This window comes from Polyodon spathula, chromosome 21, assembly GCF_017654505.1.
Source record: "Polyodon spathula isolate WHYD16114869_AA chromosome 21, ASM1765450v1, whole genome shotgun sequence".
In the NCBI taxonomy this organism is placed as follows: Eukaryota; Metazoa; Chordata; class Actinopteri; order Acipenseriformes; family Polyodontidae; genus Polyodon; species Polyodon spathula.
In genome coordinates, this window is record NC_054554.1 from 16,221,598 (window position 1) to 16,237,364 (window position 15,767).

General features: G+C 44.3%; 1 protein-coding gene across 1 annotated transcript in view; it reads right to left on the reverse strand.

The window, feature by feature from the left end:
* Positions 1-15,391, reverse strand: part of LOC121296709 (forkhead box protein J2-like) — a 31,337-nt gene extending 15,946 nt beyond the window's left edge. Inside the window, exons 1-4 of the mRNA XM_041222478.1 lie at positions 14,629-15,391; positions 12,077-12,147; positions 10,361-10,640; positions 9,908-9,982 (exon numbers count right to left, since the gene is read on the reverse strand). Of these exons, the coding sequence (XP_041078412.1) occupies positions 9,908-9,982; positions 10,361-10,627 (342 nt within the window). The 5' untranslated portion in view covers positions 10,628-10,640; positions 12,077-12,147; positions 14,629-15,391. The remainder of the gene's footprint in view (positions 1-9,907; positions 9,983-10,360; positions 10,641-12,076; positions 12,148-14,628) is intronic.
* Positions 15,392-15,767: the final 376 nt, after the last annotated feature.

Consider the following 15,767-nt stretch of genomic DNA (forward strand, 5'->3'; position numbering starts at 1 on the left):
ACTGTACGGTAGGACTCACTCTGGACTGTGATCATGTGTGTCTTTGTGTGTGTTATACTGTTATTATTATTTCGGGACTGTAACTCTTCATGGAACAGTGCAATGCACATTGCTGTGTATTTCCTGTGATTATTCTTTGTGGTAGCCAGACTGAGATTAAAAAGATAAACGTGTTTGAATTGTGAACTTTGTTGTCTGTCTTCTGTTTCATAATCACATCACCTCTACACCTGTTTGCCACAGCACCCTTTCTGAAAAAATTGTTTTTTTTAGAGAGAGAGAGAGAGAGCTGGGTAGATGTGGAAAATGAATGTCCCTCATCAAGAGTCTATGTCTGAAATTAAAAGACAAAAAATTTAAACATGTCTTATCATTTAAAAGGCAGACTTAAGTGTTGCTGAAAAATATCAACACGGTAATAGATGTAGCCTGGACATTTAATATAGAAGGAAGCAAATGTGTTGCTTTTGTCAGTTCTGATACAATGCATTGCTGCAAATGTGGAGGTCATGGCCATCAGAGGAAAATTTGGCAGATGAGAGAGGCTGAGGAAGGGAAGGAGGTGGGAGGAAACTGGAGAGTATGGGAGGAAGAGCCAGAGCCAGAGCCACAGCCATAGCTACAGCCAGAGCCAGAGCCAGTGCCAGAGCCAGAACCACAGCCATAGCTATAGCCAGAGCCATAGCCAGTGCCAGAGCCAGAACCACAGCCATAGCTACAGCCAGAGCCAGAGCCAGTGCCAGAGCCAGAGCCAGTGACAGAGCCAGAACCACAGCCAGAGCTACAGCCAGAGCCAGAACCAGAGCCAGAGCCAGAGCCATAGCCAGAACCAGAGCCAGAACCACAGCCATAGCTACAGCCAGAGCCAGAGCCAGAGCCAGAGCCAGAGCCAGAGCCAGAGCCAGAGCCAGAGCCAGAGCCAGAGCCAGAGCCAGAGCCAGAGCCAGAGCCAGAGCCAGAGCCAGAGCCAGAGCCAGAGCCAGAGCCAGAGCCAGAGCAGAGCCAGAACCAGAGCAAGAGCCAGAGCCAGAGCCAGAGCAAGAACCAGCGGTATCAATATCCCAGAGCCAGAGCCAGAGCTACAGAGCCAGAGCCAGAGCCAGAGCCAGAGCCAGAGAGCCAGAGCCATAGCCAGAACCAGCCAGAGCCAGAGCCAGAGCAAGAGCCAGAGCCAGAGCCAGAGCCAGAGCCAGAACCAGAGCTAGAGCCAGAGCCAGAGCCAGAGCCAGAGCCAGAACCACAGCCATAGCTATAGCCAGAGCCAGAACCAGAGCCAGAGCCAGAACCAGAGCCAGTGGCTAGAGCCAGAGCCAGAGCCAGAGCCAGAGCCAAAGCCACAGCCAGAGCCAGAGCCAGAGCCAGAGCCAGAGCCAGAGCCAGAGCCAGAGCCAGAGCAAGAGCCAGAGCCAAGAGCCAGAGCCAGAGCCAGAGCCAGAGCCAGAGCCAGAGCCAGAGCCAGAGCCAGAGCCAGAGCCAGAGCCAGAGCCAGAGCCAGAGCCAGAGCCAGAGCCAAGAGCCAGAGCCAGAGCCAGAGCCAGAGCCAGAACCAGAGCCAGAGCCAGAGCCAGAGCCAGAGCCAGAGCCAGAACCACAGCCATAGCTACAGCCAGAGCCAGAGCCAGAGCCAGAGCCAGAGCCAGAGCAAGAGCCAGAGCCAGAGCCAGAACCAGAGCCAGAGCCAGAGCCAGAGCCAGAGCCAGAGCCAGAGCCAGAGCCAGAGCCAGAGCCAGAGAGAGCCAGAGCAGAGCCAGAGCCAGAGCAAGAGCCAGAGCCAGAGCCAGAGCCAGAGCCAGAGCCAGAGCCAGAGCCAGAGCCAGAGCCAGAGCCAGAGCCAGAGCCAGAGCCAGAGCCAGAACCCAGAGCCACAGCCAGAGCCAGAGCCAGAGCCAGAGCCAGAGCCAGAGCCAGAGCCAGAGCCAGAGCCAGAGCCAGAAGCCAGAGCCAGAGCCAGAGCCAGAGCCAGAGCCAGAGCCAGAGCCAGAGCCAGAGCCAGAGCCAGAGCCAGAGCAGCCAGAGCCAGAGCCAGAGCCAGAACCAGAGCAAGAGCCAGAGCCAGAGCCAGAGCCAGAGCCAGAGCCAGAGCCAGAGCCAGAACCAGAGCCAGCCAGAGCCAGACCAGAGCCAGAGCCAGAGCCAGAGCCAGAGCCAGAGCCAGAGCCAGAGCCAGAGCTAGAGCCAGAGCCAGAGCCAGAACCAGAGCCAGAGCCAGAGCCAGAGCCAGAGCCAGAGCCAGAGCCAGAGCCAGAGCCAGAGCCAGAGCCAGAGCCAGAGCCAGAGCCAGAGCCAGAGCCAGAACCAGAGCAAGAGCCAGAGCAAGAGCCAGAGCCAGAGCCAGAGCCAGAGCCAGAGCCAGAGCCAGAGCCAGAGCCAGAGCCAGAGCCAGAGCCAGAGCCAGAGCCAGAACCAGAGCCAGAGCCAGAGCCAGAGCCAGAGCCAGAGCCAGAGCCAGAGCCAGAGCCAGAGCCAGAGCAAGAAGCCAGAGCCAGAGCCAGAGCCAGAGCCAGAGCCAGAGCCAGAGCCAGAGCCAGAGCCAGAGCCAGAGCCAGAGCCAGAGCCAGAGCCAGAGCCAGAGCCAGAGCCAGAGCCAGAGCCAGAGCCAGAGCCAGAGCCAGAGCCAGAGCCAGAGCCAGAGCCAGAGCCAGAGCCAGAGCCAGAGCCAGAGCCAGAGCCAGAGCCAGAGCCAGAGCCAGAGCCAGAGCCAGAGCCAGAGCCACAGCCAGAGCCAGAGCCAGAGCCAGAGCCAGAACCAGAGCCAGAGCCAGAGCCAGAGCCAGAGCCAGAGCCAGAGCCAGAGCCAGAGCCAGAGCCAGAGCCAGAGCCAGAGCCAGAGCCAGAGCCAGAGCCAGAGCCAGAGCCAGAGCCAGAGCCAGAGCCAGAGCCAGAGCCAGAGCCAGAGCCAGAGCCAGAGCCAGAGCCAGAGCCAGAGCCAGAGCCAGAGCCAGAGCCAGAGCCACAGCCAGAGCCAGAGCCAGAGCCAGAGCCAGAGCCAGAGCCAGAGCCACAGCCAGAGCCAGAGCCAGAGCCAGAGCCAGAACCAGAGCCAGAGCCAGAGCCAGAGCCAGAGCCAGAGCCAGAGCCAGAGCCAGAGCCAGAGCCAGAGCCAGAGCCAGAGCCAGAGCCAGAGCCAGAGCCAGAGCCAGAGCCAGAGCCAGAACCAGAGCCAGAGCCAGAGCCAGAGCCAGAGCCAGAGCCAGAGCCAGAGCCAGAGCCAGAGCCAGAGCCAGAGCCAGAGCCAGAGCCAGAGCCAGAGCCAGAGCCAGAGCCAGAGCCAGAGCCAGAGCCAGAGCCAGAGCCAGAGCCAGAGCCAGAGCCAGAGCCAGAGCCAGAGCCAGAACCAGAGCCAGAGCCAGAGCCAGAGCCAGAGCCAGAGCCAGAGCCAGAGCCAGAGCCAGAGCCAGAGCCAGAGCCAGAGCCAGAGCCAGAGCCAGAGCCAGAGCCAGAGCCAGAGCCAGAGCCAGAGCCAGAGCCAGAGCCAGAGCCAGAGCCACAGCCAGAGCCAGAGCCAGAGCCAGAGCCAGAGCCAGAGCCAGAGCCAGAGCCAGAACACAGCCATAGCCAGAGCCAGAGCCAGAGCCCATAGCAGAGCAAGAAGCCAGAGCATAGCTACAGCCAGAGCCAGAGCCATAGCTACAGCCAGAGCCAGAGCCAGAACCAGAGCCAGAGCCAGAGCCAGAGCCAGAGCCAGAGCCAGAGCCAGAGCCAGAGCCAGAGCCAGAGCCAGAGCCAGAACCAGAGCCAGAGCCAGAGCCAGAACCAGAGCCAGTGCCAGAATCAGAACAAGAGCCAGAGCTACAGCCAGAGCCAGAGTCAGAGCCAGAACCAGAGCCAGAGCCATAGCCAGAACCAGAGCCAGAACCACAGCCATAGCTACAGCCAGAGCCAGAGCCAGAACCAGAGCCAGAGCCAGAGCCAGAACCAGAGCCATAGCCATAGCCAGAGCCAGAGCCAGAGCCAGAGCTACAGCCACAGCCAGGGCCACAGCCAGAGCCGAGCATGCCGAAAAGGAAGGGAGCAGCTCGAGTGAAAGTGCAGAGGTGGCGTTTAATGTGGTAAACAAAAAAAAACAACAACAAAAAAAATGCTAAAAAGTATGAAGTTGAGTTGGACCAGAGCTCTGAGGCAGTCACTTCTCAACCTGGTCACTTCTCAACCAGGCCTTCTCAACCCACTTGCCATGAAAAAGTTGGGAGGGGAATATTCTGAGAGGCCGAGATCTGAGTCTGTGGGTCGTGCCACTGTGGGAGTGGAAGCCGTGCTGTGGGAGTTCCTGATTCATACCCGGGGAGGAGTGGTGGCGGTTCTGGGTATCAACTCGGGGCAGCAGTACCCATCTGTTCAGAGAGAGAGGAGTGTGGCACTGAGTCTCAGCCCAGAGCTGATGTGACTCCATCTTCGCCTGAGTCACAAACAGAAGCAGCTGAGGTGGTGGATTGGAAGAACAACAGTGAGCAAGCAGAAGAGATGGACGAGACAGAGGCAGATAATGTTTCAGGCTTTCCGTTGCTCTCTGAAATTCCTGATAGCCAGATTGTCAAGAGCAGATCAATTATTTTTTTAGATGATGAAAGGTAGGAGGGGGGGTGAATGAAAAATGTTTTTGTATTCTGCTGATATAGCCACAAGAAAGGCTACATTAAAAAAATTGATCAGAACAAGTGAGTAACACAAACTGTTAGAAAAATGTTAAAAGAAAAATATAATCCTACATGTTAAAATGGCTAAGCTCTGTAATAATTTTGTTTATCTTATTGGTTGCTTTTGTTAGATAGTTTTTAATTTTTTAGCACCATGAATATAATTAATTTTATTTATTTTTATATTAACAAGTGCAGACAAAGCTTTAAGAGGGCACAGTTATTTGAGTTTTTAGAACAGAAGAGGGTGGGTGTATCGTTTTTGCAGGAAACACAAAGACAGGCAAAATGAAAGTAACTGGACAGCGGCATGGGAAAGGCAATGTGTGCTGAGTCATGGGTTCACTAATAGTGCTGTGTTGTTTGCACCTGGCTTGGGAGCTGATGGTTTAGTTGTCACAGAAATACTTAAAGGGCAGCTTTTACAAGTAAAGGTTAAGATAGGTGAAAAAATATGATTGCACTAATATGTATGTTCCTAATATAGGGAAGGATAGAGTTATTTTTTGAATATTTTAAAGCAAATTCTTTTAACAGTTGAATATGAACATTTTTTTAATAATGGGAGGGGATTTTAATTGCACAGTAGATTTTTAACAAAGACTGAAATATTGTAAAACCTCCTCCCCCATCTGCGAAAGAGTTGGCTGCAATTTTAAAGTCCACTGACCTGGTGGAGGTGTCTGTATCCCACCACTCGCCAATACACCTGGTCATACAAAATCTCCCAATACATAGTAAGGTTGAGATTAAACAGGCTGTACACAACAAGACAACACCTAAATAGTTTTTCAATAGAAAAACAATACCAAACAGCCTGTCTGACCATCACTGCATACTGATAACAGCCATAATAACCAAAAAAACTCATTGGACAGCATATTGGGATTTCAGTACAAAGTTATTGCAGGTTCACACATTCACACAGCAATTCTAAGATTTTTGGTTAAACTGGAGCGAGCAAAAAATCTTTTCAAAAACACAGGACAGTGGTGGGATATTGGAAAGACACAAGTAAAGCTTTTTTGCCAGCAGTACAGCTTGGGTGCCACGGGTTCACTGAATGCAACTGTGAGAGAACTGGAGAAGGACATTCTTCAGCTTGAGAATGAGCAGAGCACAGCAGCACAGGAGACTGTGAAGGAACAGAGACGAGCCCTGGGCAAATTACTAGAGGAGAAGTACAGGGGGCACAATTGCGATCCCATTTCATTGAGCTCTGAGACATAGATGCCCCACAAGATGCTTCTTTGGATTAGAGAAAAATAGAGTGAGCAGCAAGCAGCTGAATTGTGTCCGATTGACCGGTGGCAGGGAGCCACTTGGCCAGGTGGAGATCAGCGAGGCCATAGTGCAGTTTTATACTGAACTGTTTTCCAGAGAGCTGTGCAACCAGGCTGACACTAACCTGGCAGCTTCCATGCTGCGGCACAGATGACGTGCCTGGACCCTCCCAAGGGATGAAGAGAGGAATTACAGAAGCTGTTTCTGGAGTTGTATTTGGGAGGGAGGCATTGGCTGAAACCAGCTGTGCGGTACCTCCCCCGATGATGCCGGCACAGTGGCTCCTGTATGCTGGGGAGGAGGTTCACTGAAGGAAGGTGTCCTGTTTCTTTCTTAACAAGGTAGGGGGGTTTGGGATAAGTAGACACATGCTTGTAATTGACTACAGCACACTGAACTGTTCTAATCTGCTTTTATTTTATGCTAATATTTAAGGGTTGTAAGGGTAAAAAGAAAGGAGGAGACTTTGACAGGTAAGGATGTGTTGAAGGAGCCTCTCTTATTTAACAGGCTGTTTCCAGCACTGTGTCTCTACTCACAGGCACTGTGTGCAAGTTTGATGAGGGTAGGTGTGACCAGACTGCCCCACCTATGTCTCCTGGGGTTTCTTGCTGGCTCAGCACTGCTGAACTTGATGGCAGACTGGGCTGGCAGTGTGAGAGACAGGTTGACAGGATGGTCTCTGAGATCAGGAACTGTCTCTCCCTGGGGCTCAGAGAGGTCCTGAGGGAGGTAAGGGCCCGAGGACAGCTACAGAGTCGGATAAAAGACTTCCCGACGCTGTTGGTGTCCCCCTGTCTAGATGAGGAAGAGGATTAAGAGCAGGAGGATTGAAGGCTGTTAAAGATACACAATGTTAGTAATAGAATATTCCATTAGCAAACAGCTATTTTTTTTAATATAAAGACAGCCTGTTTTAAAATTTTAAGAGGTGTGTCTGACTCCAAATGGATGGACCATCTGTCTGTGGGAGAGAAGGGACAGTTTTATATAAACCACCCTTAGATAAGAGAGCTGGAGATTTACAGTGGAGGCTACTTCATGGCATTTTGGCCTCAGGGAGGTTCCTGCACAGAGTGGACTCTGGTATTTGGTCAGTAGAAGGTTTTCCATGCGTACAGTGACTGCGAGAGACAGACATCTGTTTGAACTCCTGACAGAGTTGCTGCAGGGGCTAGAAGTCTCTTTTATAAAACAGCCTTTTTATTTATGGAATCTCTTAATTTAATGAATTGCATTAGAGGCCAAGAAAAACTGGCCATTTAAAGTCTAGGAAGAACAAGCTGTCTGGAGCAGGGCTGACAGATCTGGCCAGGCTGTTCAGAGTGCTGGTCTTCAGCAGATTAAAGGTGGACTCATTTCACCTATTTTAATGTGGTTAACAATACAGAGGGCTTTCAGGAGAGGTGATGTGTGGGAGACACCCTGTGCTCTAGGAGCGAGGAGGGAGAGCTTAATGTGCTGTTTTAGAAAAACATTTTTTTTTTTTCTGTAATGATTTTTTTTTTTCAATGGCTGCATTTAGATATTAGTAGTTTTATATATTTGTATGGTTGAAATAGGTTTTTTAGTATAAATGTTTTTTATTTTTTTATTTTTTTTATTTTTTTTCTAATAGATTTTAACCTGGAATAGTAATTTATTATAGTTTGTTTTAAAATCCGCTTTTAAGGTGTTGTGGCAGGAAATTGCGTTGCGGTCACTCAAACCAGAAGTTCCAACAAAAAGACGCGGCGTGCGCCGTTTTTATTTTAAATACAAAAATAAAGAAAATGTTTAAACAAAAATAAACACTTGCTCACAGAGCACAGAAAATAAATAATTAAACAAAAATAATCACGAACACCAATAATGAATTAATGTCCGGCTGGGCAGTAGCCTTCACGGATCCTTTGCCTGCTGTTTTAATAAATTATCCTCGCTCGCTCTCGTTCCTTCTCTGAACACCCCACCCGGAGTGCAGAGAGCTGCAGGTATTTGTGCAGGTGACCATCTCCCAATTAGCAACAAATTAATCAATTAACTCCGGAGATGGCCACCTTCTGCACGAGTTTTTAATGTGGATGGGGCTTCCCATCCACGCTGCAAAATAATAACAAAAATCACGGCGATTCGCAGTCATCTATACACAAATATAAAATAACACATGGGCGGAGGGGGAGACCCCGTTCTAAAAATAAACAAACATAATAACATAAGAACATAAGAACATAAGAAAGTTTACAAACGAGAGGAGGCCATTCGGCCCATCTTGCTCGTTTGGTTGTTAGTAGCTTATTGATCCCAAAATCTCATCAAGCAGCTTCTTGAAGGATCCCAGGGTGTCAGCTTCAACAACATTACTGGGGAGTTGATTCCAGACCCTCACAATTCTCTGTGTAAAAAAGTGTCTCCTATTTTCTGTTCTGAATGCCCCCCCTTTTTCTAAACTCCATTTGTGACCCCTGGTCCTTGTTTCTTTTTTCAGGCTGAAAAAGTCCCTTGGGTCGACACTGTCAATACCTTTTAGAATTTTGAATGCTTGAATTAGGATGCTGTTTAAACAATACGATTAAACAGCAGGGCTTTCCTACCGCCCTGTTACAGGTATAAAATGTGTTTTTAGGATTTAATGCTGATGCTCTGGGAAGGTTTTTGCTGATCACCAGAGCCAAAAAAGTGGTAACCACTATACTCTCTCTCCCTCCTCCCTATCTTCTTTTCCCTCTGGTATCCTCCCCCTCACTCTCCCTCCACTCGATCATCATCTCATGTCTTGCTGCCTCTCCGTTTCTCTCCCTCTCTCCTCTCAGCCTCTTTCTATAAATGTGTATACAGTAGAAAACAACATACGTGTGTACCTGTATCCCTGTTTAAATGTACATTTATTAGATAGGCATATAGTAAACAACATTGCAAATAATCAATGTACGAGAAACCCGCCCTCTCTTTCTCCCTCCCCCACTCTCCTGTATCTCATCTCTGTTTTAGAGCCCAGGAAGTCAGCAGTCACGATGTTTGAGTCAGAAATAGCAGGAACAGATCAAAATGAATGACTCATCAGCAGCAGGCAAGCAATACTGGAACTGCCTTAAAGACTCTACACAGGCACAAAGGTAATCAGAGACGCAGGGACACGATGCTTTGAAATAACATTTTAAACTATTGCAGTGTTTGTTCCTCCATTGAAAGGACTAGTAACTGTAACATGGGAATTGGGCCAAACCTAAAAAGTCACATTGCGTTGCCTCAGTATGGCAGCCAAGTCAGTAACAGACTTCTCAGACAGTGTTTATGTAACCCAAATATGGAGGGCCTCAAATGGTTTCTGTGAAGGCATTCAATAGTGTGGCAGCAAACACTTAACAAAAATACCACCACAAAAGGGTGGACTTTTCTTGTGCGATACCATCAATCAAACGTGAAAATAATACAGTGCAACTGTATGCTGATTATGAAGCCAGCATCTCAAAACGTGAAAGGAATGCTTTAAATCATGAACATTTTCCCTACTACATTTCTTAACTGGATACAATCCTATTATTATTATTATTATTATTATTATTATTATTATTATTATTATTATTATTATTATTATTATTATTATATCAGTGCCACGCTTACTAATTATTTCATCATGCAAAGTGAAAAGACTCCTCAAAGCAGACTACAGGGGATCTGAGGTGGGAAAGCAATGAGAATGATAGAGAACGATAGAGAACATGCATAATATTATATTAAGATATTATATGTTAGGAAATGTAGATCATTTAAAATTGCTCTTAAGCATTTAACATCCGGAAACCTAAAAGCCACACGAGCAGTGGTGTTAATTCCCAGGTCAAAGTGAACTATTAAATTCTGCCAAAAGAGGGTTGTCCAGAATATTTCAGACTCTCTTCTGGGTGCACCAGACTGCTGCAGTGGCTTGGACTATAGTTATTTCAATACTTTTATTTAAGCAAATGAAACAGGAGATGACTGATATGCATAAGAGGTGGTTATCTCACTTTCCCGGGGTCATCCCTGGGTCGCGGAATCTTTCGGAAACACTTATTGAGGGAGAGATTGTGCCTGATCGAGTTCTGTAAAAATAAGAAAAACAATAAAAATTATTATTATTATTATTATTATTTATTATTATTATTATTATTATTATTATTATTATTATTATTATTATCCTCCTCCTACTATTACTAGAAGAAGAAGAAGAAGAAGAAGAAGAAGAAGAAGAAGAAGAAGAAGAAGAAGAAGAAGAAGAAGAAGAAGAAGAAGAAGAAGAAGGCTGTAATTTTATAAATCCAAAAGAACAAAGCTTTACTGTATTAAACTTTGCACACACCATTCAAACAGTACCTAAAAACTACATCTCCCTCAACCCCTTGGTGCAAAATGCTGTTACTCTCAATGCCTGCTTAGGTAAAAATCACTGTGGGAGATGTAGTTTGCTTCTTTAGCTCTACCTTCCAGCCTGCCCCAGTGTTCTTGTAGTAGGGGTACTGCTCACAGATCCAGCTGTAGATATCATTGAGGCTCATTCTCCCTCGGGCGGTGGACTTGATTGCCTGGCTGATGAGAGTGGCGTAGCTAAAGGGTGGCTTGCTTGTCCCTCGGGGCCCCTTTTCAGTTTGGGCCCCCAGCTCCGAGCTCCTGCTTTTCACACACCTTTTGAGATTGAGCTGAGGAAGCCAGTCCATGGAAGTGAGGCTGTCACTCAGATTAGAGGCCATTCTGCTTTCTCTGCTGTTCAAAAGAAGACACTCTTATCAGTACAGCACTTTAAACATCCCGACTATACATACAGGTTCAAAGTGGCACTTTATGTCATCTGCATTTTTCTTAATGTTTCCTTTATAATCTGTTTCACTGTCTATTGGTGTTTGAAGGCTTAATAACTCTTTTTTTCAAGCTGTCATTTATTTCCCTCTCTGAGTCTGTAGCAATTTTCACAAAAACTGAAACATGGGTACATAACTGTTTATAAGGCAATCCTTGTCAAATCACCAGATTGTCTTAATAAAATGCTAATTGCCTTTAGTAATCGTAGATCTCATACTGTTCTAGGTTTCTCAGTTCCTAAAGTCTGCATGGAATTTGGAAAAAAGGGCAATCAGTTTTCTTGCTCCATGGTCTTGGAATAAACTCCAGGAAGAAGTGAAACTTACTGCCTTGAGCCCTTTAAAGGAGTTCAAACAGGAAATAGACATCTACTGTATGTAGCCAAGACATGTTTTTGTTTTGGCCGGTGTTCCTCAATTTTTTCTTGTAATTTGATCATTGGTTGTGCTCATTTGAATGTGTGTTTTTTGTGTTATATGCCACCTTCTTGACCAGATATCCCTTGAAATTAGATTTTAATCTCAATAGGACTTCCCTGCTGTAATAAAAAAAACTGTGAGTTAGTAAATGGAAAATCTCTTTGCAAAATCACAGTTTCATTGGGAACAGAAAATACAGCTGCATGCCCTGTGTGGTAATTCTCCAAACTGTATTACTTTAGAAACTTTACAGGGGTTGCACAAGGACATTACTCAGTAAGCCTGGAAAATAATGACCTAGCTCTAAGCAGAAAAACAGATGCTTGCTGATTTCGATACACTGCCTCATGAAAGCATTCTACTTAAAGGATTGTGCAAAATTATACTGACCACTGTTTTGACAGGTGTTTGCTTATGTTTTGTCCTTAATGCTGTTTTTTTTTTTTTTTTTTTTTTTTAAATCATGTTTGCATTACAGTAAAAGGTTTTGTTAAAAAGAAAATTTGTGTAAATTGCCTTTATTTGCCTGCTTTTTCTTCTGTTGGTGTGACGGGTATTGGATATTGTTAAAACATGTCTATCTAATTATTGTGCGATCTTTTAAAGCTACAATGTCCCACAATCATCTTCAATTTAAATGTAATTATCATTTCTGGGTGAATATTGATTACATTCTTCCATAGGTTAACCTTTTGTGTGCACACTCTGCTTCATAGAAAAGAATGCTGGCTTTCCAGTTTGTTTGCATTCACTCAGGTAGTTTTACCTTTTTGTGAGGTTGCCACCCTCTTATGGAACTTTGTCTGATATTCACTATATTTTGCATTCTAGCCCATTCCACCATGCTTGCAGGTCTGCATGTTATCGTCATGTTTTATTCCTGCTGATTTTGAAATCATGTGCTTTTGTGACTCCACTTACTTGATGATAAAGTGTAGAAGCAGGTGGACTACAGAGTTGAAAGGTCATGAAATCTCATGATTTCTTAAATACTGGAAGAGAAACAATACATTGTAAAACCTCACAGGCTAGGAAGCAGCAAGGCAACATAAACAAGAAACAAAGGTAGGAATACATATTTAAGGCATCTGTACTTTAAGGGTGTTGTCAGATTCAGTGTCATTCATGTAAAATATGAAAAGTCGGTCTGGTTTAAACAGATCTCACCGTCTCTGCCAAAACACGAAACCTTTCCAAAAACTTCTCATCTAACTGACAGGGTGATGCATACAGTCATAAATACATACAGTGCTTATAGAAAGTCTACACCCCCTTTCAAAATGTTAACCTGTTGCCTTATAGCCTGGAATAAAAATGCATTAAAATAGTTTTTTTTTTCATTTATCTACACATCCTACCCCACAACTTCCAAGTGAAAAAAATATTCTAAAAATTTGTAGAAAATTAATTAAAAATAAAAACTGAAATAGCTTGGTTAGATAAGTGTCCACCCCCCCTTGCAATAACATTCCTAAATTAGCTGAGGTGTAACCAATCGCCTTCAGAATCACACACCAAGTTAATCCTGTTTGAAGTATGCAAAAAAACACCAGGAGATTCTGTAGCCATGTGGCAAAAAAGTTTTGTGGTCTGATTAAACTAACATGGCCTAAATGCAAAGCATTATGTTTGGTGCAAACCCAACATAGCGCATCACCCAAAGAACCCCATCCCTACCGTGAAGTATGGTGGTGGCAGCATCATGTTATGGGAATGTTTCTCATCGGCAGGGACTGGGGCGCTTGTCAGGATAGAATGGAAAATGAATGGAGCAAAGTACAGAGAAGTCATTGAGGAAAACCTGCTGCCCTCTGCAAGAAAGCTGAAACTGGGACGAAAGTTCACCTTTCAGCATGACAACGACCCAAAGCACACAACCAAAGCTACACTGGAGTGGCTAAGGAACAAAAAGGTAAATGTCCTTGAGTGGCCCAGTCAGAGCCCCGACCTAAATCCAATCAAAAATCTGTGGCATGACTTGAAGATTGCTATCCATCAACGCTCCCCAAGGAACTTGGCAGAGCTTGAACAGTTTTGTAAAGAAGAATGGTCAAATATTGTCAAATCTAGGTGTGCAAAGTTGGTAGAGACCTATCCCAACAGACTCACAGCTGTAATTGCTGCTAAAGGTGCTTCCACCAAGTATTAACTCAAGGGGGTGGAGACTTATCCAATTATGATCATTCAGTTTTGTATTTTTAATATATAATTTTTTTTCTCAATAAAAACTTTTTTCCCCTTAACAGTGTGGAGTATGGTGTGTAGATAAGTGGAAAAAAAATCCTCATTTAAATGCATGAAACTCTGAGGCACTGACACAACAAAATGTGAAAAATAGTTCAAAGCGGTGTAGACTTTCTATAGGCACTGTACATAAAAACATAGGGGGTATCCTGTTTGTACTTGAATGAGAGAGACCCTTTCCTAATACTACACTGTACTGAATAAATTCAGTTTTTATGAAGAAATTCCTGGGTTTTATAAAAGCTATAGATTATATCACTGGTCCTAATCAAGAAGGTGAAAATAACTCACAGCTGGCTTTAGTTACAGAGGGGGCATTACAGTTGTGGCCACCCCTAGTTTTCATTTCAGCTTGTAGGGTCAGAGGCAAACCCAGTGGTTGAAACAGTACAACAATAAGTCATTTCAACCACTGGATAAAGGATCTCAACAGACATATATTAAAAACGGGGGGAAATATTGAAAGCAATGTCAGCATTGCCATACTGCAGATTCATTAAATGTGCGTGTTACAGAATTATGAAATAACAAGAAAGTACATAATTGTGTAGCACAGTACAGCTAAGTACAGTCAATTGTAGACTAACATAGAACAGTCTAGTATAGTGTAATACAGTATATAACGTTTAGCATGTTGTAGTAGTTAAGTATAGTGTAGTACATTAAGGTGCAGTGTATTGTACTAGCATAGAAAAGTATAGTATAGTGTAGTGCAGTGCGGTATAGTGTATCACAGTAAAGCACAGTACAGTGTAATGTAGTGTATTACAGAATAGTAAAGTAGACTAGAATAGCACAGTATAGTGTAGTACATGACAAAACAGTATGAAGTCTAGTACAATGCGCACACTATAACATAATTCAGTACAGTATAGGAAAGTGCAGTTTAGTGAAGTACAGTACGGTATAGTTATTACAATACAGTATATAAAAATATAATGCAGTGTTGTAGAATAAAGCACAGTATATTGTAATGTGTATTATAGTATAGTGTAACACCAGTGTAGTACTTCGTAGCATATTAAAGTTTAGTTTAACATGCTGAGCAGTGAACAGTGAAAATAATAAATACATAAATAAATGTAAAAAAAAAAATAAATATATATATATATATATATATATATATATATATATATATATATATATATATATATATATATATACACACACACACGCACGCACGCACGCACGTACACACACACACTATATATATAGTGGTGTAGTCCTACCTGATTTTCTTCCTCTTTTAAGTCCAGAATCTCTGCAAAATCTCAGTTCCACTTTCCCAGTTTATTTGCAATCGCAGTTCATCAGACTCAATGTATTTCTTGGAGATTCTTGGTTTTGGAATCTCTGTTTATCCAACAGTGCTTCTTTGTAATTCCCGTTTAGAAATCCGGTACTTTTGAAACACCCGTTCACTTTATTGAGAATTCCAGTTAGCGCAAACCAGTTTCTGGAGAATCCCAGTTTAGCAAAGCCATTATGGCCTCAGCATACTTCTTACTACATACTACGTACTATTAAAGTACTACAATCTCTCAAAGGTAGTAATATCAAGCAGTGCACATAATTTAGTACCTTGTACTAGTAACTTGTAATTCTGGTGAGCTTCCGAAGTACCTATGTACTACTGTATACTGTAGTATACTTACCTACAGCAAATATCTTTCTATCTATCTATCTATTTATCTATCTATCTATCTATCTATCTGATTACAGTATCCACATTTCTATCTACTGTACTTTGTTGTGCGTGTCAGATGATCTCTTTCTTTCTCTCTCTCTCTCTCTCTCTCTCTCTCTCTCTCTCTCTCTCTCTCTCTCTCTGTTTTATCGCTTTACCTTACAGTTCCAAATCTTCTCCTTAAGTTCCTGAATTGCTTGGCCAGGTGCAGTTTTATTTTGTTTTGTTTTGAGTTTGCTGGAAAAGAAAAGTGGTAGCAACTACTTTCACTTCACTTCACTTCTCTCTCTCTCTCTCTCTCTCTCTCTCTCACCCATGTGACATACACCTCTCCCTCTTTCTGAGGTGACATCACACAGTCCATCCCTCAATCTCCTACTCCCTGCCATACAGTTTATTCTCTGCCACAATCAATATGGCCCTCGGAGCAATCCACTCACAGTAAGAATGAAGAGGTCATCAGTTTGTGTGCAGAGAAAGGTGTTGGCAGACCTTTCTCACACTGGTTCTGTTTTCAATTGAATTTTAAAAACTTTATTCACAAAGTTATGTAAATTCTGACTGCTAGTATGCATTTAACTTAAATGTACTTACCATAAGTTTTTTTTTCCTTAAGCATAACAATAAACATTCTCAAGCTCTTTATTTATTATTTTAAATTTGCCATGTATGTATTTATTT